Below are 25,548 nucleotides of genomic sequence, written 5' to 3'. Positions count from 1 at the left end.
GTATGGATTAGTGATTCCATGATTGTTTGGTCTCTGTTTCTTGTCAGACCCTAGTACAGTGCACTGAGTGTGCCCAAGGCTTGTAAACCAAATGCTGCTAGATGACGTGCAGCACTGGTTGTGCCACCCACAGAAGCAGCTGTAAAAAATCTGCCAATGCATAGCCTATGTGCTGTCTGGTACTGCCATGATGACTGGTCAAGTGCACCCACTTGCCAGTCCCTAAACCCTCCCTTTTCTGCATATTAGTCACCCCTATGGTAGGCCCAAGGGCAGGGTGCATTGTAGGTAAAAGGTAGGACATGCCCTGATGTGTGCAGCATGTCCTAATAGTGAATTACAGCCATTGTCGTTTTTCACTATTGCAAGGCTACCTGTTCCCCATAGGCCAGAATGGGCAGTTTGATTATTACATCTTATAATCCTAACTGACTCAGGGAACTAGGTAGCTATTCGAGTTTAGTATGCCTGAGCTCAGAATGATAAAATACATCTTTAAGTGTTCTGTGTTTGAAAATACCACTTTTAGAAAGTAAGTATTTTCTCGCCTAACTATCAAAGCCTGCCTCTGCTGCATTGTGTATTCCTTGTCTGGAGTTTGAGTGACAGAGGAGGAGACTATCCCTAATCTGAGTGCCGTTTGGGGGATTCGCCTGCGGTGGTTGCCTGACTGCCAAAGAAAGGAGAAAAGACTTTGTGCTACTTTAAATTCAACTTGCGAAGGATCTCCAAGGGCTTGAGATAGAGCTTGCCTCATGCTGTGTAGTCTCAGGGACAACAGACTTCACCCTCCAGCTCCCCAAGAGTTCTTTAGTAGTGCCTGCTGTTGTGTTGGGCCTTCTGAGGGATTGCGTGTTGCTAGGAGCTGGAAGAGCGACTCACAAAGAAGAGTGTCGCAGCCACTGTCGTCGCATCACTGAAGAAGGGTGTCATCGCTGCCGCTTTCGCCTCGCAGAAGCGCCTCGAAACGCTGGAGAGGAGTGTCACCGTTGCATCAGACGCCGTCACATCATCGGAGAATCGTGTTGCCGCTGTTGTCGCATCACTGAAGAAGGGTGTCGCCGCTATTGCATCACCGAACCATCTCACATCACCGGAGAAGAGTGTTGCCATCGCATCACCGGAGGAGCATGTCGCAGGGCCTGTCCGGCTCAGAGGAATTGTTGAGTCGCTGCATGGCCGTCGGTCGTGCACGCATCGTGTCGCATCAAGAAGAAGGCACCATTTTTGTTTCATTGCACCGGATCTTCAGCGCATCACGGCGTTGTGGGCCGCATCGCCATTGTAGCGCAATAAGAAACCGACGCATCACCTGCCCCGCGGAGAAGAACTGACGCATTCCCTGCGCAGCAGTAGGGACCCAACGCATCACTGTTCTTGCGTGTAAGGAACCTACATTGAACTTAAAGTGACACATTTACCATCTAAAGAGAACTAAGCTATTTCTACCATTTTTCAAGTACAGTATTGTAGATTTTTGTCGTTTGTGGTCTTGTGTTAAGTCTATATAAAAATACTCATTTTTATATTACAAATTGTGTGGTGTCCATTTGTAGTGTTGTCACTGGGTTACTGTATGTGTTCACAAATGCTTTACACACTGCCTCTGAGATATGCCTGTCTGCTTGTGCCAAGCTACCAAGGGGCTGAGCAGGGGTTATTTTAGGAGTGTACCCCATTGCTCTGACCAGACGCAAGGGTTCCTATTTGGTTAAAGGTACCTACCTCTGCCAACCAGAGACCCCCAAATCTAACACATATCATAGTAACTCTGACCCTTATTCTCAATTTGTTTATTCATTTATTTGAAGAGTGTTATATAGCGCTTGCTAGACCCGGAGGTATCCGAGCTCTTTACATAAGAACAAGTTGCACACAGTTACATCAGTTTCCATAGCCTAAAATAACAAGCATACACGAGTTACCTGGAGCATGAGGGAGGGTGGGGGGAGAGGGATTGAGACAGGGGTGTAGGAAAAAAACAAGTTCTGATAAGGCTAGAAATGGGAGTCAGCCACAGGATCACAGAGTGAAGAGGTGCGGGAGGGAAGGGTACACAGCGGAGGGACGAGGAAAAATAATGTCCAATGTCCAGCTGGGTGGGTGATGGCTAAGGGGGTGAAACCAAAGTCAATCTCCTCTGCCTAAAACAGTTCCACTGGGCATCGGCTATGTTGCTTGTGTCCGCGGTCAGTATAAATATATAAGGTTTCCGCCAGAGCGCATCATCATAGTTCCATCAGCCGCGCCAGTCCCGGTGTTCAAGGGAAAACGCCGCCCGTCTCTACCGCTAATGAGACTGGAGTTCTTTGGATGTAGGATATTGAGGTCATAAAAGTTGGGACGCCGAGGATCGTCTGGCATGATTCAGAGCTGCTGTTAGTCGCCATCTTAAGAACAGGCAGGTTGTCAGCCAGGCTGTGAGGCGATCATTCAAGCTGCAAGGGGCTATTGTACAAGAACAGTGCTCTAGCGCCCTCAGGAAATTAAAAGGGAATCGAAGTGATTGTTTTTGTCTGATGAGCATTAGTGGGCACTCTCATTGGACCTTTTTAATGCATGTGAACCAATCCGACAGATGTGTGCAGACCATTTCTTTCACCAACTGTGATTGCAGCCCGTGAGTTGGCTATAACACGTAAGGCAGGATGATCTGTGGGGGTAACTGGTCCATAACGTGCATAGTGTGTATAGGGTATGTTGGTCAGCTGGGCATGTAGTTGTACGGGCTCTTCAGCGACGCTCCAGAGTTATTTATTGGTCACCATTTTGCTTGAGCGCTTCGGTATGTCGCATTGGACTGTCAACTATCTGGCGCATACTGAGCGGACTCCAGGCAGGAGCCTTGTATAGATTGTCGTCTTTCCCGTTTACAAGTACTAGCCACATTTTTTTAAGGGATTCATTTAGGCGCCATCAGGTCCTCAAAATTCCCATTGGAATCGCTGGAGGCTATTTTCCGCTTCCCCACCCACCGCCTCTGAAGCTTGTCCTCTGTGGATCTCAGGGGACACTGTAGGTCGGGCTCGAGTGCCCCTTCCCCTCCAGTCGTAGCCGTGCTGAGCAGGTAGACAAAGTTGTACAATGTGGCAAAATCGGGAAACATCCTTTACAACAAAACTTTTACAACGCAGTGCTTTTACAATGCAGGTTTTACAACGAAAACCATTACAACGCATTGCGCTGGGGGGCCCTCTAGGATAGGGAATAGATTTAATTTACTATCCAACACCTTCCCTAGTGTCCACGGGGACTGGAGTTGGAATAGTAAATTAAACTATTCACTATCCAGCACCCCAAAGCGCTTTGCGTTGTAAAGGTTTGCGGTGTAATACTTGCGTTGTAACAGCTTGCGTGGTAAAAGCATGCGTGTAACGTCATACATCCGGCAAAATCATCCCAGTAGCTTCAGCAGGGACTTCAAAATGAGGGCCGAGGGTTGGGGGCGTTGATTGCTGGATAGAACGGAGGTCGGTGGCATCACGGTGCATTTCATTTGGCACCAGGCGAGTGTTCATAGCACCCCGGGGATCATCTTGGCATTTTCACTTGGAGAGACGTCACACCAAATATTTCAGCGATGCTCGATCGGAGACAGGCGAAATTGGTCTCCAGGTGAGCCGTCTTCTTTCTGGTTGCGGAACCTTTGTTGAGGGTGGGAAAACCATGCAGAGGAATGCCGTTCAGGAGGCTGGAAGAAGGGTTCGCAATAGAGCATCAGCTCCGAGCGGCCATGATGGGAGCTGGCTCCTCCTCTTTTTTTATGCTTCTTCAGAATTATAAATTGCAATGTCTTTATTTGCTGGTACTGTAGAGCCACTTGAATCGGCAGTAGGACTTTAGGTCCTTTCTCCTACTTACTTTACAAGCTCATTATCATTGATTTGTGATGAAAAACTCCTTACTAATTGATACTTATCGTTCATCGTTCACCCAAACACATATGACACTTAAGACCTCGTGCATTTCTCCATCATTGAATCTTTGTAAATATTGATACAATTGAATGCCTATGGATTGGATCCCTAAATACTTTTTGTACCCCCAAACACTCATTGAAACAGATGGCGACTTTAATGGTAACATTTTGAGTGTTTTTGTATAAAGATTCCAGGAAGTAATCTTAACCAAACAACTGAGCAGAAAAGCAATTTCTGGTCTGGAGTGAAGATGAGGGACATAGCCAATTAGAGAGAGGCTCATGCCCCCTCTGCCACTGGAGGGTGGCATAATAGTGATGTACTCACCCCAAGGAAGAGACCTATTGGTCTAAACCCGCACACCCCTGTAACAACCCTAAATTTAGTATTTAGGGTTGACCCTGAACCTTGCCTCCTCAGATTCGAGGTAGGAGGAAAAAGGACCAAAGAGCTGTGTGTTTTATCAATTGTAATATTTGCTAAGACCTGGACACCTTATCATGACTGTCAGTCTTGCTTGTTGGCAATGATACGGAAAGACACAATGGAAAATGATCACTCAATGAGTTATCGTCTACAGAAAAAGAGTGAAGTTTGCACGTGAGGCTATTGGACAACAGTATATAATCTATAGTACTAGATAGACCCCTACCATTAAAGGTGTGGCACATGGGAACAGGCAAAGCACTAGGTCATTTGCAAAACCCAGATCAAGACAAAAAATCATTTCATTATAGAGCTCCCCCAGTAATGAGTGCTGAAAGAGGGTATTGCTAATCCTTTCTTCATCTGATAAACCGCATAATTTGTCATCAACAGACGAGCACAAGACACAATTAAAATCCCCTACCAGAATTAACATTGTATCTTTAGGGTTGTTACTACATAAAGATTTTAAATCATTACCCAGTTTCTGTATTACATCCCTAGCTTTAACCGGGGTAATATTATTAGAAAAATGTGTCACTGCAGTACAATGTTTTCTAGCAACGTGGATTTTTGATCAGCTGATAGTATGTTTCCTCTGCGAAAAGCTGTGTCTTTATTAATTTCAGACTATTAGATATAAAAGTGCAAAGCCCTCCCTTTGCCCTTCCAATTGACCCTCCAACAGCTGAAGTATAAAATGTTTGAACCCATTTATGTGGGTTATTTCCTTTGCCCACATTTCCTAGAATGGTGTAGTCAGATTTGTGACAACGTAAGTGGAAATATAACTTAATAAAATAGTTTTTGCGCTGTTCGAGCCAGAATGACTTAACACCATTTTGGCAACTCATTACACCCCCAGAGCTAGAATACATAGACTTGGCTGACTGAAAATTCCCTGACCCAAAAGACAATGGCCTACCTCTAGCCTATGAAGGACATTGTGGTTGTTAATGCTGACCACTTACTAGTGACGAGCTGTCTGGGAGGGGATGGGAAAACTTGGCAGAACATAGGACAGCCATAGCACTATCTCTTTTAACTTGGAGATGCAAGGAATGGCTTCTCCAATTCATTCACAGCACGCTTCTAGACAGCCAGGTTCCAGTCACAGTTTTTGGGCTCAGTCAAGCTTTAGGAGAGCTCATCTAAATAGGAGAGTGCCTGAAGTGCTGAAGAAAGGCCTGCCTGGTGGCAAAAAGAATCTGCCATGTTGAAACCGTGCTCCTGGGTAATTTTTTAGTAAGGCAAAGGGGACATGCTTCAAAAGGAAGTGGAGGTGGGGGTCTGCAAGAAAATAGTTGTAGAAAAGTGAGTCTTAGCAGTTTTTTTCCAACTCTCCGCAGGGCCAGGACCAGGAGATTTCCGGAAGGTCACATCCGAAGCAGGCAAGAAAGACAGATTTTTCCCACTCACAGCTTTTTACCATACTGAAAAGTCTGAAAGTAAAACCTTGGCACAAATATAGGTGGCAAAACTACTGGATAACGAAGCAAACTTTGCCGTCCACAAAATCCGGCTTTGTCCCGCTCACAACTTTTGGTACCAAAACCTAATGCTTAAGTGGGAGCTTGATGATCACTTGTCTATCTTTGAGGTACTATTGCTGACCATAGCCATGGACTCCGTTCCAGAAACTAAGTCCAAATGTAAAAACTTTGACCGGAATGACCGATTTGGTGTGTCCGATCCCTGCTCCATCACTGTTCGCTTGATATCATGCTTAGGTCCCAGTAAGCTGTAATTTGCTTTAGTTTTTCTAGGTGATTTTTATCTTAAAACCGTAAAAAATCACATCGTCAGTTTCCCTTAATGAATTTTAATGATCTCTGTATGTTTTTGTTTGGTAAATATTCCTCTGTTTTTCTTTGTTTAAATCTGTTTTAGAAAAACTGTGCACCAACAAACAATACATACGGTGCTAATATCAACCATATGGACACTCTGGGGGTGCATCTCCTCGCGGAAGCAGGGCGTCACCAAAGAGCTGCAGGGCACGCAAGCACAGTGGGAGGGAGCGGGAGTGCTCTATTTTAGACAGATGTTGTATTAGAGGTTGCCCTACTCATGTGAAGTGAGCATCAGTATGTGTGATACTACTAGTTAGGAGTTCCATCGCCATGTTGAGCCACAGGCGAGCGAGTCCCACCGGCGCCAGGTGGGTCGAGTGCTTTTTCCGAAGCAAAGCATTAACCTGCTTTGCTGCCCATAGCATGTGTAAAATTAGGCGCCAATCAGAGTGTTAACAAATAGTTAATTTGACACGCACAGCCAAATAATTGTTCTTGGGTGAACAAGTTGTTGCGTGCTCCTAAGGTGTCACTCTCCAGACCTGTGGAGTGTTGTCTCAATTACATTGCATACAGCATCCTCTGAGTAGGGGATGTCCCTTAGTGCACAGGGTTTAAGCTCGGTTGTGCTTTCAATTTTTAAATCCACGTAATAATGAAAACATCCACAGTAGAAATGTGGTTAACTCAGGTTTTAATGATGCGTAGTTCTCGAATCTGATAGAAATCTCAGATCGTAATTATTTTCCCAAAATTCTTTTGTTATTCCAATATCAAAAAACGTCCCCGATGCATTTCGTGCAATTAAATGCCCTTCCTTCTTCAGGGGACTCATCTGTGGATAAAACCAAGCAAATGTGCTATTCACAATCTGAAATAAGTTGCATATTTACAATAAATGAGGTCCATAAACATCATATTCATGATAATGCCCGTATTTCATGTTCATGCATTACAATACTCGATTGATTCACGGTGGCAAACAATAGTAGTGGTAATAACCGCCATAAAATCAAAAGTGGATTGTGGAAAAAGTTTTTTTGAAACATCGAAAGTTGTCGTGCTCACTGCGTGTGGAAACTGGTGTGAAACTTCATGCAAACCACATTAGAAATCGAAAAACGCTCCCGAAAAGTAACCCGTGTGAAAATTGTAATGACCAAAATCGTCAGTCTAACATTGCATGAAAAATAAAAACAAAAACTTACAAGGAATGTGTTCAAAGTAAACGACCTGTTAAAAATACAACAGTAACAGGTCATTGTATGAGAGAACCGAAAGTTAAGTGTAATAATAATAAAACGCTGCAGAAGACCACTTACATGAAGAAACAACAGGCGCATTTGATGTCAAAACTTGTGTTCGCGTTGTTCAATAACGTGCTGTGAGCAGGCTCAGTTCAGTTCGGTAACATCTATAGAAAAGCCAATCAGAGTGTGTCACGCCTTTGAGAGTTTGGGGTCAAATCCCTAAGATGATGGCTTGTGGTGTGTTTGGGATGGGGAAACCAACAGTATATTTGATGTGGCTCAGCACCTCCTTCCAGAAAAGTTACCATGAAGCAAGACCACCATATATGAATGTAGGAACCTATGTCAGAGCCACAGCGCCAGCACATGGATGAAGAGGGAGGGAACATCTTGTAGATTTGTGCTGGTGTGTAATACCAGCGGGTCATCACCTTATAAGCTGTTTCCTGCTGAGAATGCTTCTGTAGGTCCTGGGTATATCCTTCCACAGCTGCTCCTAGTGCTCAGGGGGGATATCATCAGAGGTGTCAGAGAGCCATTGCCGCTGGCAAGGGTGAAGGGGTAGCGAATTGGAGTGTTGCAAGACTCGGTTTGTATTTGAAATCAGCCCCAGCGAGCCATCGAAGGCACATACCAATGTCTCAAAGGAGTTAAGTTGGCGTGTGGCTCCCTGTATTCCATTGGGTGTATGTAGCCAATGTTGAAGTTGATAGTACTGCAATCGTGCAGTGGTCAGGAGTTGGAAGTCCTGCCTGCATTGGTCAAATGATTTCAAGGTGTCCCCCTCAAATAGGTCGCTAATCGTGCGTCACACCCCTGCCGCCCTAGCTGTAAAGGAGTTGGGTTGCAAGGCCGGAGGGAAACTGGGGTTCCAGGCCAGTGGAGTCCTCTGTTTTTCTAAACTGATGGAAAAGTGGCAGCTGGCCATGAGCCTGTCTATGAGAGCTAACGCATTGAAGACCCTCCTAATATATTGTTTCTCGTCTCTCGTCCAGGCAATAAGTCCGATTGGTCTTTTTGCATTAACAAGCCAATGACCTTGGACATCTGATTTGCGAGGAATTTGGCAGTTATTTTAGTTTCAACATTCAGTAGGGAAATAGGGTGGTAGGATGAACAATACCCAGGTGGGCATTTGGTTTATGTATTAGGATGAACAATACTCATGGGGGCATCCTGGTGTATGTATTACCACAATCTTAGCTATACGAACATCTGGGGGCAGTATCCTTTCTTCCTTGAGCCTTCATGATAAGCTTCGCTTTTGGCCCAGCAAATTTAGACATTGATAATTTAAAGAATTCCACTGTGAATTCATTAGGCCTTGGGGTTTCCCCATCCTTCAGCTGTTAAAAGTTCTCCGTAAGCTCCTCCTCCGTAATCACTCCTTCCACTAATTCTGTTTCCCCAGCATCCAGTCCCCTGAGATGAAGGTTCCTTATAAAGCCCCCTCAATCATCATCTGAACATGCTAAATCTGGCTACATGTGGAGGGTTGGTGGTGAAGCGGGCATGCCTAAATTATTGGACCTTATTGTTTGTGGGTCTCAGTTTTGGCATTTTAATCTCCAGGGTGCCACCCTATGCTCTCCCTAGCTCCTAGCCAGTGTTTGAATAGCTCTTGGAGGACCTGGGAGTCAAAGTAGTCAATCAAGATTGCCATTACTGAGGAGTAGCATCTGAGACTTTTTCCCAGGTTTCTGCTGTGGACAAAAGGAATAGAGGTCTGCAAACTGTCCTAGACTACCACCTCTTTATATTAATCCTGCAAGTCTTTCAAAATAGTGCTCTAGGAGACATTCTTTCTGTGCTTAAGTCAGCTGTGTGTGAGATATGGAATGGACCCATATCTTGATAACTGGGTGGCCAATGGAAATTCCACACTCTAGTGGTCACTAGCCTGCCTCACTTTATCTGGTTCCTTGATTTATTTTCCATCTGGCTCTTAGTGAATAATAAAAAGTTTGAGAAACCATGTCTGACTGGATTTTATTCATTGATGTGAGGTTAGTGACATAGTTGGTGATGGCTTTCTTACTCTACAGTTGGTGCGTCATTTGTCAAAGCTGATCACACTTGTATAAGTGGGCCTAGATCATGAGTGCCCTGGAGTTTGAATCCTTGGGCTTCAAGCTTTTCCACTGGCTGTCTTTCAAATGGGTCAAGCACAGCGGCACACTAGCGCTGGGATGCCTTAGGGTAGCCATGCGCTCAATAAATGCTAATTAATAATAACTAGAACCACGAGCCCAGTCCTCAGTCAGGTCATATTAGTCTATTAGTGGCCTTTTATGGTAGTTCTAAAAGCCCATCTACTAGTGGGCCTTCACTTTGCTATGGTCTATTTATAGGTTGTTTATTGAACCACTCAGTCACCTATGTGCGTCAAAGGTTATAGCCCTCAAAATACTCCATACCAAGAAAAAACTGCTCCTACAACATTAGTTTACGTTTTTCTTTCATAAAAAAAATGTGCAACATAGAATAAGTGTTGGCATATCTTAGGAAAATGCTTGCATATAGACTCTAGATTTGAAGCCAAGTTGCATATGGTTTCAGTATGAACTGGGTTCTCCATCATTCATAAACACTGAATATATTTCTTTGGGGTTTTTTAGGTCGAGCAGACGTACTCTCAATGCGTGAGCATTGAGATGTCTGCTTCAGACCTAATGTTGCCCGTTTTTAGGAATGTGGGACACCAATCTGACACGAGCGTTTCCCTAGCAGTTTTCACCGCGGGAGCGCGCGTCTGACCCGCGCATGCGCAGAGTAACTCACAGCCCTTGCTCACACAGACGCAGGCAGCCCCCACCCCTCTGCATGCACACACGCACACACAGGCGAGCGCATGCACACACATACAGGCACACGGCACACATACAGGCACACGGCACACAGACACTCGCTCACACACACCCCCCTCCCCCACAGTCACACACACGCACTCCAAGACACATACACGCACACACACATACACAGCCCGCCCCCCCCGCCTCCACCCCCCCCGCACTCGCGCGCGCGCACACATGCTCTCCCCCCGCCCCGCCCCGCTCAGCAACCCACTCACCGGCTTCCTTCGTGCGGCGGCTCTCCTCAGCTGCAGGGCCCGGCAGCAGGACTCTTCTTCCCGGCACCGGGGCGCAGGGTAGGCTCCTGCCTGCTCCGGTGCTCCAAACACGGCTCCAATCGCGGCTCTTCCGTGGGAGGCGGGGTAGGCTCCCGCCCTCCTACTTCCTGTTTCCGGTTGTCGCGCCGGCCTGCCTGACTTCCTGGTCGCAGGCCGGCAGAGTGACGGCGGTGATTTGCGGTATTTATTTATTTAGTTATTTAAGCATTTTTATATAGCACGGACTTTACCCGAAGGCGGTATTTATTTATTTATGTATTTATGCATTTTTATATAGCGCGGACTTTACCCGAAGGCGGTATTTATTTATTTATGTATTTATGCATTTTTATATAGGTGCGGACTTTACCCGAAGGCGTCAGAGCGCTTCACATTAGGAACAGAAATGAAACATAATGAGAAACATTACAAAAGAACAGGTTGCAAAAACATACGTTACTTACATAAGGTAATAGTGACAATTGTGAGCAAACAAAATACATGAGGTAGTAAAAACTATGAGCAACCAAAAATACATGAGGTAGTAAAGGTAATAGTGACAATGGTGAGCAAATAAAATACTTGAGTAAAAATTGTGAGCAACCAAAATACATGAGGTAGTCAAAAGTGCACAAGAGGAAAAATTGTGAGCAACCACAATACATGAGGTAGTAAAGGTAATAGTGACAATCGTGAGCAAACAAAATACTTGAGTAAAAATTGTGAGCAACCAAAATACATGAGGTAGTCAAAAGTGCACAAGAGGAAATGAAAGTGACAAGTGTGCAGTTATAAGAGAAAACAGAGTATAATTAGAGGTATAGTCCTGCAATAAGTGCTAGACACTCAGGCTCAGGAACAAGCGTTACATGGGCAAGGTGGCACTCGTGCAAGTATTAAAGGTAAAGACATGTGAGAGGTAGCAGCCGTGTGTTGCAAGGGCAGAGTGGTGTGTGCATGTTACAAAAGGGCACCGAACACCAGTACATGAAAAATACTGCAAAAAGGCAGACCCTCCAATCACAGGCATACACTGGGAAGGCACTTCCATGGTCATAGAAAGTAGAAATTATCAGTAGTGGGAAGTCTTACTCACAAATAGCAAGAGGACGTGAATTACTTTTGGAGGTGTCTCTGGAGGAGGAGAACTTTGAGGTCCCTTTTGAAGGCCTGGGAGGAGGCAGTGGTCCGGAGCTTTTTTTTGTCCTCTTGCGGTTTGTAAATACAAAACATATTGCATTACAAATGCTATAGGTATCACATTTGCGAAAGTTATAACTATTGGCATTGTAAATGACGAAGCTATTAATTTAGCTATTTAAAAAAAAGAAACATAATAAAAACTTTGCCATTTACAATACCAATAGCTCAAACTTTCCTAATGCGAGACCTATTGCATTGCAAATGCTTGTTTAATTTCCCTAGCACTTTTACAGTAGAAAGCTTCAGTTATACAAATCATCCATACATACCTAGGCAGAGTCGGTTTCAGTTATTTTGTTTTTGCACCTTTATTGAAAATGATAAGTCTTTTTTGTAATAAAACAAACAAAAATGACCGGTCTTAATGTAAGACCAGGTATGTATGTATCTGTCTTTAAAAATCTAAAATGAAGTAATTGTCACTTTAACAGGGGCTGCAACTTTTCAGTCCCATAATGTTTAGTAGTGGCAGTTGGAGATCCAGATTGTTTTTTGTGTTCCGGCTGCTAGAAGAACTGATGTTTTCTACATTTTCTGATGTGGAAGTTCAATTGTCCCCAAACATTTTTGATACCATTTAGCATGCTATGATATCTTTTTAGGTCCAATGTTTGACAGCGCAGCTAATAATCTACATAGAGTGGGCTTTGGATGTTTTTCTTTCAACCACTGGCTTTTTGCAACCAGCCTCATTCAGCCAAATGTTATGTGAGTTTGTTTAATTAAACATTATTCCTGGGAGAACAGTTACAGGCACAAGGTTTAAGGATTGCCTCCATTTACAATCGGTATATCTCCTTTTTTTACAAAGCGTGACCGGTTATAAAAGTTTCCAGTGTACAATATATGTTAAGGGGTCTTGGTTTCTGCCTTTCTGTGGGATTGAGCAAGAGTTTCCTGCCGAAGTGTTTGCCTTCCAGCTATGCATCATTCCACCTGTGACCTATCAATCAGCAATCCCAGGCCTGGGTCTCAGGGCCTGCTTGACTGCATATTTGTCGAGGTTGATGTGGAGTTCATAACGAGAGATTCTGGTAATAAGAACAAGATTTTATTTTTATCGATGAATGCATCGATTTCTTCAGCTTCACTACCTAACGCATACATTTGGATAATTACTTTATTTGGGGCCTATTGTTCCTTATGCTCGCTTTTGACAACAGCTACCTTTCTAATCACCTGCATTCTTCCCAGTCTGAGGTCTACTGTTTTACAGCAGGCGATCCCCAATTGTGCAACCCTGCATACCAATAGCAACATATTAATAACTGGCAACAATGATTAGATAAACCAGATATCCATCGTCGGAGCCAGGAGAACCAATTCAAAAACCACTCCTGCTCGGTGGCACCACACTCTTCACACTTTTTTCTTTGTAGATTGTGCAGTGCTTGAATGGTAATAGTCAGTGTTGCATTCTCCATGTCATTGCCTGGGATGAATCTGCAGCAGGCTGCTCCAATCTTGGCATAGAGGGCATTAAGTCCAGTACATAGCGTTGCTGCATTACCATGAAGCGGTGCTGTGGTTGCTGCAGAATCCGGATTGGGAGGGGTCGAGGATGAAGTTGTCTTTGATGAATTTCGTTAGCTGGATGTTGACCGTCTACTCTGTGACTTTGGCCGCGAACGAGAGGAGGGAAATAAGACTGTAGTTTTTTAGGTCCGTGGGTCTGCTGAAGGTTTCTTGAGTAGGGGTCTGACTTTTGCGCGTTTCCTGACGTTGGGAAAGATGCCTGTTTCGAAGGTGGCGTTGATGGTGCGTCGTAGTTCTGGAGCGATGGCCGCAGAGCCTTTGTGGAAGATGTGCCGGGGACAGAAGTCCATGGGGTCTCCTGAATGTATGCCTTTCATGGTTGATGCGGTGTATTTGGTGGTGACTGGGGTCCAGGATGCGATGGTGGGTTGGCTGGCATTGCTGGAGGGTGGAGTGGTTTCGGAGTCAGATGTCTGGTCGTAGAAGTTGTCGTAGAGGCCATTGATCTTAAGATGGAAATAGGAGCCGAGTTTGTTGCAGAGGTCCTTAGAGGGGGTGATGTCCGTGGTTTTGCAGGGGGGTTTGGTGAATTCCTGGATAAAGCTGAATAGTTCCTTGGAGTTTCTGGAGTTGGTGAGGACCTTGTTCTGGATGAAGGTCCTTTTGGTGGATTTGATGTATTGGTGGTATTCTGTCATGGCGTTCTTGTAGGTGGTGCGGTCTTGTGAGAATTTGCTGTTTCTCGAGTTCTTCTTGAGGTGTCTGCGGGTGTGCCTGGAATCTTGGAGGTCGGCGGTGAACCAGGTGGCATTCCTGGGGTGCAGTCTATTGGGGTTACGTAGGGGTGCAAGTTCGTTGGCACAGTTGGAGATCCATCTGTGGAGTTCTTTGGCTGCAAGGTTGGCTTTGGTCGAGGTGGTGGGGGCATTGCGGTTGAGGGCAGAGTTGAGCTAGTCCTCAGTGATCTTGCTCCAGTTTCTGCGGAGGGTGGGGGTAGGTTTGGGTGCTGTTGGTTTGTCGACATGCAAGTGTACGCAGTGGTGGTCCATCCATGGGGGTTGCGTGGTGTGGCTGAAGTGGATGTTGTTACCTCCTGCGAAGATGGGGTCAAGTGTGTGTCCTGCCTTGTGGGTGGGAGTGGTGACGAATTGTTTCAGTCCGAGGTTAGTGAGGTTGTCCAGGAGGGTAGCGGAGTTGGGGTCACTCAGGAGGTGGAAGTTGAGGTTTCCAATGAGTAAGTAGTCCATGAGGCGATGGCATGGGGTGCGAGGAGGTTGGCAATGGAGGTGGTGAACGCAGTTCGAGGTCCGGGTGGTCTGTAGGTGAGGGTGCCTCTCAGGCTCATTCTAGGGCTGGTCTGGATCTGGAAGTAGAGGTGGTGGGCGGGGCTGTCGCTCAAGCTGGTGGTCGTGAGTCAGAGGGAGCTCTTGTGTGCGATGGCAAGTCTCCTCCTGGGCGTTTGGGGTGGTCCTTTCTCTGGATCTTGTATCCGTCGGGGATGGTGGTGGCGATGTCGGGCCAGAGGTGCAGTTGGTCCAGGTTTCTGTGAAGAAGGCGATGTCTGGTGCGAGGGTGTCAAGGAGGTCCCAGATTTCTACGGCTTGTCTGTGCAGGGAGCGCACGTTGAGGAGGATGACCCCCATGATAAAGTAGCGGCTGACCTTCAGCTGGATCTTAAATCATATGGCTTGGGTCTTATTAATATGGATGCTACTCACATAAAAGGCCATCTGTTGGACCCTATCTTTTCCAACATTGTGTCACTCCAGTCCAGCCCTCCCGTACCCCTTCCCTGGTTGTATCATTTCCTGGTCTCCTTTTCCTGGCAAGCCGAGACTGACTTACCGCGTATCACGGGCTTGCGCACTTTGGAAAGGGTCTGGTCTAAGCTTCCTGTTGAAAGCTGGACCCTTAAGCTTGAACAATCTATTCCCCTACCCGACCCCGACCCCGTGGTAGCTGATAATAACTTTAAGAACTGGCTTGACAGTTCTTTGGATTTAGTTCTGTCGAAGAAATTAATTGAAAAAAAGGGCAGAGCTTGTAAATCTCCCTGGTATACCCCTGAGCTCAGAGCCTTACGGAACGGATGCAAGATGCTCCAGCGTGTATGGAGAAGGCACTGGGCCAGTCATAACAAGGAAACCTATCGCTCAGCAATTAGGGCCTACAAAGCCTCTCTTAAAAACGCCAAGGCTGCATTCTTTGAAGAAAGAATTAGATCCTCCTCCAACTCCTCGAGAGAAACCTTTCAGAATGTAAAAGAACTACTGAAGGTCCCTGACCCCCCCATAGTCCCGGATACTTACGCAGGCAAATGTAATGAGCTCGCTTATTACTTTGACGCTAACATTCATAATATTCTTACGACTTTGCCACAATCCGACTATACAGTAGATACCTATAGTAGGCATATGATGCCCGGTCCGTAGTTAGACTCCTTCGATCGAGTTTCTGTGGAAGAATTCCAAAAGGTCCTTACTGCCATGAAAAGTGCCTCTCCCAGTGACTCCGTTCCAATATCTATTCTCACACAGGTTGCTTCCACCATTTCGCCCCCGGCTACTGACCTAATTAACGCCTCCTTCTGTCAAGGCATTGTCCCTTCAAATTGGAAGGGGGCTGTTGTAAAGGCCCTATTGAAAAAGCCACAGCTAGATCCTACGGAGCTGGCTAATTTTAGGCCTATTTCATTGCTACCTGGACTCAGCAAGATTGCAGAGAAAATGGCCAATCAACAACTGTCCACTTTTCTGGAATCTAATGAACTACTAGGCGGCTCTCCAACAGGCTTCCGCCCGGGCCAGGGTACTGACACGGCCCTTATATCGGTCATCGAAGAGGCAAGGTGCATTTTGGATTCAGGAGGATCAGTGGTAGTGATCCTCCTGGATCTAAGTGCAGCCTTCGACACGGTTAACCCCCGTGTCTTGATTCAGCGCCTATACAATCTGGGAGTGTCTGGTAAGGCCCTCGACTGGCTAACTTCCTTCTTAGATAATCGGACCTTTCAAGTCTGGGAAGGCACTGCGCGGTCCAACTCAATCCCCCTCCAGTGTGGTGTACCACAGGGCTCTTCATTGAGCCCGACATTGTTCAACGTGTACATGTCCCCTCTGGAGGATGTGGTTGCCCCTTTTGGGATTAAAATAGTAAGTTACGCTGACGACACCCAACTCGTCGTCTCGCTGACTCAATCAGACCAGTGTTCTGAAAACCTTCACGCCTGTTTGTCCAAAATCCACGCCTGGATGAGCCAGTCCTCTCTCAAACTTAATGGTTCCAAAACGGAGCTCATGCTGTTGGGGCACAACGGGACCTCACTGTCTGATGCTATCTGGCCTACTTGTATGGGAGGTCTCCCCCCCCAAAACAAGAAATCAAAAGTTTAGGGGTCTGGCTGGAACAAGATCTTTCGTTCAAAACCCATGCTAAAAAAACGGCTGGCATCTGTTTCGGCTTACTCCGCTCAGCTCGGAAAGTCCTTCCTCTTCTTCCCCCTCTCTCTAGGAAGCTGCTAATTCAAGGTCTGATCCTTTCTAGATTAGATTATAGTAACGCCCTGTTTTTAGGCGCCCCGGAAGGAACAATCTCTAAATTGCAGCAGATTCAGAACTCCGCAGCCAGGCTGCTCACAGGCACCTCTGTGAGGGCCTCAGCGAAACCAGCCCTCAGACAGCTTCACTGGCTGCCTATTCATGAGAGAATAACGTTCAAATATATGTGTATCGCTCACAAATCTCTGAAAGGCAAGGGACCTCCAATCTTGAAGAAACTAGTCGCGCCCTATAAAGCTTACCGATCTCTCCGCTCTGATCATGAATATCTGGCTATAATTCCCAGAGTTAAGAAGGCGCGCACCGGAGGCCGTCGATTTTCCGTGAACGCTGCGTTTCTATGGAACTCCCTCCCGCTGAAGCTGCGAGCGGAACCATGCCACCTGCGGTTCCGGAAACTCCTTAAAACTTTCCTTTTCCCTCAGGGCCCCTGAGCTTCACTCCCCGCAGGACTTTTTGGCTCTCTCTTAGCGCTGGGACGCTCCCGAGTAACCATGCGCTTTATAAATCCGGTTACATTACATTACATTACATCTCAGGGCTCCAGAGGTGTTGGTGTTTGGTGTGTGGGCTGAGGTCATTGGGGTGCGGACGGTGGTGAAGGTCTGGTGGAAGTGGCAGCAGGAGGTCCATCTATGGGTAGTGCTCGGCGTGGACAACTGGCAATTGTTGTTCCTCCTGGGTTGAGTGCGAGGAGGGCAGCTTAGTTGTAGCGATGGGTGGTCGGAGATTCAGGGTTCCTGGCGCAGGTCGCGGGCGGGCGCAGATGGGCTTGCCTTTGGCGCGCCTTCAGCATGGTCGCGCAACGGCCGCCATTAAGTAAGGAAAGGGAGGGAGGCGCAGCTGGGAGGCAGGAATCGGCAGGGGGGGGTTACTTCGGGGGCGGCAGCGGGAAAGGGAGTAGGAAACAGAGAGAGAAGAAGAGAAGAGACTAGGTACAGGGCGCAGTGAAAAAGAAAAACAGGCAAAACACAATCAAGGAACAAGTGGGCATTGAAGCAAGCAAAAAACTGGCAAAACACAATCGGGGCACAACAGAGTGAAACCCTACCTGCACCAATCACTGCACAGGGCAGCGGCACAGCAGCGGAGCTGCAGAGGGAGAGAGTAGGAATCTGGCTAGGAGGTACCCCAAGCTCCTTCGCATGGCCATCGATCTACTGATTAGACTCCACCTTCGGGAGGATCTTCTGTCGCAGCAGCAGGGGACTGTTCGCCACCCGAACCTGTCCAGCCTCCACCTCCCTGCATGGACATTGAGCGGTGACAGTTGACAGCTTTTGACCTACCCTCCAAAGTTTGTATTGTCATCTTGGCAGCCAGGTGTCCCTCCACCAAGTCAGTATGCGCCTGTCGATGGAACACGTTTGTGTCATGGCGCAAAGCAAAGGCTGTGGATCCCCTTTCTGCCCCTTTTTCTGAGGTTTTTGTTTATTATCTCTCTTAAAGGGTATCTATATTTAAGTACCTGATGGGCAATGGCCCGGAATACCTAAGAAAGCGCCTTCAATGGTATGTTCCTGGGAGAGTGCTGCGCTCCATGGAAGCATAGCGAGTGATTGTTCCAAGAGCAAAAAAGGCCAATTGGGGTGGAAGGAGTTTTTTCCTAGGTGCCACCAATGCCTGGAACATGCTTCAAATGCATCTTAGGAACTCCACGGATCTCCTCTCTTTTAGGAAGTGGTTGAAAACATGGTTGTTCACAGATTAGTTCAGATGCAGAGGGATGCCAGTTAGACAGTGCTCAGCGCCAGGACACCCTTGGGTATAAGCGTGCCTTAGAAGCCTAAATAACATAACATTTCTGGCAGCGATTTCTGCTTTTCTTCGACTACCAGATCAGCCCTGTTTGTTCAAGTTCCCTATTGTAAGTAGGTTCTTTAAAAGCATTATTCATCTTTTTTCCACCATCCCCTTGCATAATGCCTCAGTGGGACTTGAACTTACCTTATGTGCGCTCCCTATGTGCCTCTTCACAACTGCCCACTTAGGCTTCTCACGCTGAAGACTGCTTTTCTTGTTGCCATCACCTCTGCTTGCAGTGTGATTGAGCTTCAAGCCCTTTCTTCTAAACCCCCTTTCTTCTCGGTGCATCTGGACAAAGTGGTGCTTCGAACGAGACCCTCTTTCCTACCTAAAATTGTCACTACTTTTCACATCAGACATATTATCACTGTGCCCACCTTTTTCCCGCATCCTTCCAAGGAGGAGGAGAGACTCCACCGTCTTGACCCCAAACGTGCGCTGCTATTCTACTCTGACCGCACAAGGGATTTCCTGGTGGATGATCAACTCTTTGTTGGCTATGTAGTTGCCAAGAAAGGTTGGGCTGAGCAAAAGTGTACCATCTCTAGATGGGCCATCCTTTGTATAAAGATTTGTTACGCTGTAGCTAAAAAGGAACCTCCAGTGGGACTGCAAGCTCATTCCACTAGAACTACTGCAGCAACTACTGCTTTGTTATGTGGAGTCGCACTCATTGACTTCTACCAGGCTTCTATGCACACATTTTCTAGACATTACTGCCTGGATAGTCAAGTCCGAAGGGAAGGTTACTTTGCCCGTTCTGTCCTCCAGGACTTTCTGGTGTGAACTTGGTTCGTAGTCCTTCCTCCGGGGTTGGTATTGCTGGGGTATCTATTCTAAGGTAAGGAGTCTATAACTAGTAGTCTCTTTCAGATGAACAAGTTACTTACCTTCGATAACGCTTTGTCTGTAAGAGGCATATATTAGTTATAGATTCCTTACTGCCCCACCCATCCTCCCCGTTCTGCAAACTGATTTCTAGGGACAGGTACTCCTTTGCAAGGACCCTTGTGTGGTGTACCAGTGGTCAGTGTCTTTCATGGCTCTGGGCTTCTGGCGTGGAAAGTCGTGTCAGAATTGACGTCAGCCCATAGGGGCGGCATCTAAGTAGACACTGTGACATTATCTCGGCAACCATGATGCCGACGATGGACGTGGAGTCGGCTGACGCCACCTGCCGACGCGCAGGGGTACTGCTGAGGAAATAATTCTCCGGATCCAGTCTGACGTCTGGGGTAATTCTAAGGTAAGGAATCTATAACTAATATGTCTCTTACAGCTTTATCATTAGCAAAGGTAAGTAACTTGTTCATTGATGCAGAGAAGGCTTTTACTCTTGTGAAATGGGATTATTTGATTTTGGTAATGGAGGCTTAGGGTTTTCCAACCCCAGTTCACATGGTCAAAAGCGTCATTGTATCAGGCAGCCTCTGTAGCAATATCCCTTAATGGCAAGGTTTTGGAACCCTTTCAGATTTATTGAGGCTCTAGGCAGTGTTTTCCCCTATTTACAACACTTAGTGCTCTTTTTATTAAGCCTCTTGCTTGCTCCATTCGCCAAAGTGAAGTAGTCAAGGCAGCATTGCCTGGAATTTCGACACATCCACTGTATCCAAAATCTCGACCTGACATTAATATCTACCCACAAAAATGTTGACCAGCGTTCAATTCTTAAATCCAGCCATACTCACTTCCCCCATATTTTGGTTTTGCAATAACCGACTACTCCCACTACAATACTGGACATTTTTTAGCAAGTTGTTGATAGTAAGATTAAATGTAAATCAAAATGTTTTCAGGGAGATATTTACGTAAGTCTGTAATTTTATTAGGCTATGTTATACAGTTTGTATTCACAATTTTTTTTTACTGTTTTCCTTTAATACCACTTGCTGCACCTACTAGTTAATTTTAAGGCTGACGTTTGAAATAGATTTTCTTCTTTTTTTGCTTTGCAGATGGGAAAAGCTGACACGAGCATTCAAAAATTCCGGCGAAAAAAGAAAACCAAAGATACCACACCAATTGACAAGATGACCAGTTTGCAAAATAGTACTACTACTTCTTTCAGTCCTTTACCAAATACCGAGGAAAATACTGCTCAGCCTTTTCAACACACTGAACCTTTAAGTTTCAGAAATAGCTCAGTTGTTGCTTCTGATTTGCTGGACATCAGTAGGAATCAGGGCAAGTCTAAATCTCTAAATGGAACTGGTTTCAATGAGGGGCTTTCTTACCTGTTTGCAAACACTAGCCTTGAAGTATTTCGGCATCCACAAACTGTTTTAAGCTCACTGGTTGAGCCGTCACCGCCATTACCTGATCACCTAGCTGAACACTCCCATTCAGAGACTAAGGAAATTGTTCGCACGGAGTCCTTGGGTATATATTCCTACAAAGTGTGGAAAGAAGATTGCTTGCTGCTTGTTTTATTTATTGCCAACAGGAGTACCTCTACACTTACTTCTGTGAGCCTAACATTCGCAAACACAGAAACCTTCAAGGTAAGTTAGTAAACCTATGACTGAAAACGTTAATGTCTATTCTATATGTTACCCCTTTCTTAGTAGGCCGGATGTAGCGCAAAATAATATTTATTTTGTTTTCTAAAGCAAAGCTTTTTAACCTATTAAACTTTGATGGTGATACCTCAACTCTGAAAGGGACATATCACTTGACCTCTGTGCCCCCCCTCTGTGGGCTGTTCTTTAATTGTATGCCTTGGAAACTATTCATAGAGTTATGGGAAACAAGAGTGTTGTAACCAGTTGCAGTGGTAGGTTATCTGTTATTTGGTGGGTAGATTTAGTATTTGAATTTACCCATGTTAATGAATAGGCGGACTGTATATTGGGCCTGAATTAAAGATTGACTTCCAGTAAGTGTGCTGTTTGCCAGAAAATCTCAATTAATACAGCAATTGTGAATAGCATGCATCATATCCTGTCATAATCAACATACGGTTTCACTACTTCGGATGTACTGTATTAATCTCTTTCCTAAAAAGCCTCATACGGAGGCTTGCAGTGTTATGTTCAAAATCACAAGTACTGCTAAAGGTACACTTTTTAGATGCACGTCGCAGGAAAAAGATTAAACCGCGAGACCTCTGAAAAGTTTTATGTAGGGGATAATCTCAGTATTGATCTGACAAATCATTGTTTCTTTATTCAGCAACATTGTTTCATTTCCATGGAAATTCAATGCAAAGCGACTTTCATGCCGTTGAGTGAATACAAATAAATCTAAGCTATGTTATTTGTAGATGCTCCGAATTCGGTCATTTTTAAAATTTACAAGTGATTTGTATTCCATGACTTATAAAGTATGTCGTTTTAAACCAATTGCATTTCCTCGTAAACTAATCTGCTCCAAATTTAGTAGATCAGGATATTCATGAGAGGAGTTAAACTAATCTGCTCCAAATTTAGTAGATCAGGATATTCATGAGAGGAGTTAGTATTGCATACTTAATTTGGAACTTTATTGTAGGAAAGTGCCTTTTTTTACATGGTCACCCCCACTTTTTGCCTGGTATTTGATATGATTTCAACTGGAAGTGCACTGGGTTCCTCCTAACCAGGTGACCAGAGACCGATCTTTCTCCCAAAACTGTTCAATTGTTTTCCCCAATTGGCAATACCTTTAGTACCCTCTGTAACTCCCTTGTAAATGGTACCCCTGGTACCTAGGGCCTGTGGCACTGAAGAGGGTCAGCACGAATTGTGCCACCGTTAAGAACCCCTCTCCAAACTCATACAAACTGCCACTGTAGCCTGAATGTCTTGGTGCAGACAAAAGTGAAAACATGAAATGTAAACATCCCTGTGTGCCATGTCCCCCTAACACTGCATGGATTATATGCAAGTTACCACTACAGCCCTAAGGCAGGGTGCCTTATATTACATGCAAGGGCATATCTGCATAAGTAGATATTCCCCAGTGCTGGTCAGTACCATTACTGCCAGTACAAGTGAACAGGGAAGCCATTTTAAAACATGGGCTGGACACTGGTGAAAACGAGTTCCCCAGCTACATGAAAAGAGAGATGTTTGGTGTCAAACATCTTCTATTCATAAACCCACACAGATGCCAGTGTCGGATTTAGTAATATATGACCTCAGAGCAAACCTTCGAGGTGCCCCCGAAAACCTACCAGCAACTGGTGCTGACTGACTGGCTTTCGTCAGCCTGCCACCAGAAACAAGTGTAAGAGTTTCTAGGATGGGCTGACTTGTGTGGCTCTCACCAGGTTTTGTTACGCAGAACCCTTTACAAACCTCAAACTTTGTAAAAAAAATAATAATAATACATTTTCCTCACATTTCTTTGATGGAAAGTTCTGGAATCTGCGTGGATCTACACACTTCCACCCGCACCACATTCCCCAAAGTCTCCCAATTAAAATGGTACCTCACTTGTGTGGGTAGCCTTAGTGCCCGTGACAGGAAATGGCCCAGAATGCAACGTGGACACACCACGTTTTTACAGTGAAAAAAGACCCTTTTTTTTTTTACAAAGTGGCTAGTTGGGGATTTGGAACCCTAGCTCAGCCATCACCTAGGGAAAGCTTGCAAATTTATACATTTTTGAAAACTAGACACTCAGGGGAAACCAGAACAGGGTGACTTGTGTAGCTCTCACCAGGTTCTGTTACCCAGAATCCCTTGCAAATCTCAAACTTTGTAAAAAAAAAAAAAAAACACATTTTCCTCACATTTCAATGATGGAAAGTTTGCAAATCTACGTTGGCCCACAAAATTCCGCCCACCCAGTATTCCCCCGATACAAATGGTACCTCACTTGTGTGGGTGGGCCAAGTGTCTGCGGCAGGGAAGAATTCAAACATATTGTGGAGACATCAAAATGACCTATCACAAAACAACCTGGGTTTGCAAGGGGGGTTCACCTGGGGTTTTTCCCACGGGCCTGTTTGCCATCCAGAAAAAACGACCAAACCCATACGGTTTTAGAAAATAGACACCCAGGGGAGTTCAGGAAGGTATGGCTGTTGTCGATCCCCTAACGTTTTCCTACCCAGAATCCCCTACAAACCTAAAATTTAGCTGAAAAAATCAAATTCTTTCCCTGTTTCTGTGTGGGAAAGTTGTGGGATCACCAGGGTGACACAAATTTCACACCACCCAGCGTTTCCCCAGGTCTCCAGATACAAATGGTACCTTACTTGTGTAGGTGGGCTAGGTGGCCGGGACAGGCACGAGTCCAGAACGTATTGTGGAGACATCAAAATTACCTATCACAAAACAACTTGGTTTTGCAAGGGGGGGTCACCTGGATGTTTGGCCCCGGGCGTGGCGGCCATCTCAGGAAACCTACCAAACCCAGATGTTTTTGAAAAATAGACACCCAGGAGAGTCTAGGGAGGTATGGCTTGTGTGAATCCCCCAATGTTTTCCTACCCAGAAGTCCCTGTAAACCTTATACACACACTTACTGGTTGGATTTGTCACGAGGGTGAGTGAAAGGTTCAAAATGTATATTTTATTAAGAAGAGATTTCTAAAAAGGAAATGCACTGTTAATAATTAAAAGGTTAAAAACCTGAACCGATGAATCAGCTTGTGAGCAGTAAAGCCACGTCAAGGGACCAACAGCCAGATTCATCAAGCCAAAATCGGCTCGCAAACGGCCAGATTCTGAGAATCTGGCCCTTTGCGAGCGCTGTCTTTGCATTTGGGATTCATCATCCCAAATGCAAAAATCGCAATTCTAGAAATCGCTAAATTGCGAAGAATTGCATTTAAGGAATCTCAATTTGAGATTCCTTAAATGCAATTCATGAACCATTTTAAAATTGCGAATTCGCAATCTGGGGCCGCTATTTACCGTGAAGTCTAACTACGTGGTAAATAGCGAAAACTTAGAAAAATGCACTTCAGTGCATTTTTCTAAGTTGTATGTTACACACACACACATGTCCTTTGGACATGTGTGTGCGCAACACCAGTGTACATTACCATTTCAGGGGTGCTACGGGGTGTCCTTTGGACACCTTGGCACCCTTGAAATCGCTTCCTTATTTGCGATTCGCTAATTGCGAATCGCAAATAAGGAATGGCTTTCCCATTCATTCCTATGGGCCTTTAGGCCCATAGGAATGAATGGGAAAGCCATTCCTTATTTGTGATTCGCAATTAGCGAATCGCAAATAAGGAAGCAGTAGAAATCACAAAAAATATTGCGATTTCTACATGCACCCCGTTTTGCGAGTCTTTAATAGTGATTCCTTAAAAATCGCTATTAAGGACTTGCAAAACATGACTTTGATGAATCTGGGGGCAACCTCTTTACAGGCCATTCACATGCCTTTCATACTTGTCACACACGTTCACACCACCAGCTGCGGGCCCAGCACATTACAACCCTCACATCAACAGACAATTTAGAGACAATGTACACCCTGGCAGAGAAAGACAGTAAAGACAAATGTTAATTCAGAACTAACTATTCCGTAAGTACACACACATATTGGTTGGATTTCGCACGCGGATGAGTGAAGGTTCAGAGCGAAATATTTTATTAACAAGAGATTTCACAAAAAGCGAGTGCACTGTTAATATTTCAAAGGAAAAAACCTGAACCAATGACAGCTTATGAGCTGTAAAGCCACTGCAAGGCTCCAACATCTTTACAGGCCATTCACACACCTTTCATATGTGACACACACAAGACAATTCACATCATCAGCCGCAGGCCCATCACCTTACAACATTCCCATCACCAGACAGCGCCATTCAAGGGCCCATCACTTTCATACGCCCCCATGACTGACACAGCAATCACACCGGCTGGTAGTTGACGTAGTGTGTGCAGTGGCGTTTTGCTTGCAGTGTGTGTAATGACCAACAGCAAGTCACAGCTCACACAGCACAAGCCAAACCCCAGTCCATGCACACTGCCAGCCAAGCGCCTGTCCATGCACACGCCATCCAAGTACCAGCCTACGCACACCGCCAGTCAAGCGCCAGTCCCGCACACCGCTAGTCAA

The 25,548-nt window shown here is 45.5% G+C and overlaps 1 protein-coding gene across 6 annotated transcripts in view; it reads left to right on the top strand.

Moving 5' to 3' along the window:
- The window catches only part of AP4E1 (adaptor related protein complex 4 subunit epsilon 1), a 491,916-nt gene that overhangs the window by 430,223 nt on the left and 36,145 nt on the right, over window positions 1-25,548 (top strand). For all 6 annotated transcript variants that reach the window (XM_078684823.1, XM_078684828.1, XM_078684825.1 and 3 more), the window contains one exon: window positions 20,499-21,044. In XM_078684823.1, the coding sequence (XP_078540949.1) occupies window positions 20,499-21,044 (546 nt within the window). The remainder of the gene's footprint in view (window positions 1-20,498; window positions 21,045-25,548) is intronic.

Source organism: Lissotriton helveticus, chromosome 3_2 (genome assembly GCF_964261635.1).
Source record: "Lissotriton helveticus chromosome 3_2, aLisHel1.1, whole genome shotgun sequence".
Taxonomy (NCBI): domain Eukaryota; kingdom Metazoa; phylum Chordata; class Amphibia; order Caudata; family Salamandridae; genus Lissotriton; species Lissotriton helveticus.
Note: the sequence above shows the minus strand (reverse complement) of the source record. Positions and strands in the feature narration are given on the sequence as shown.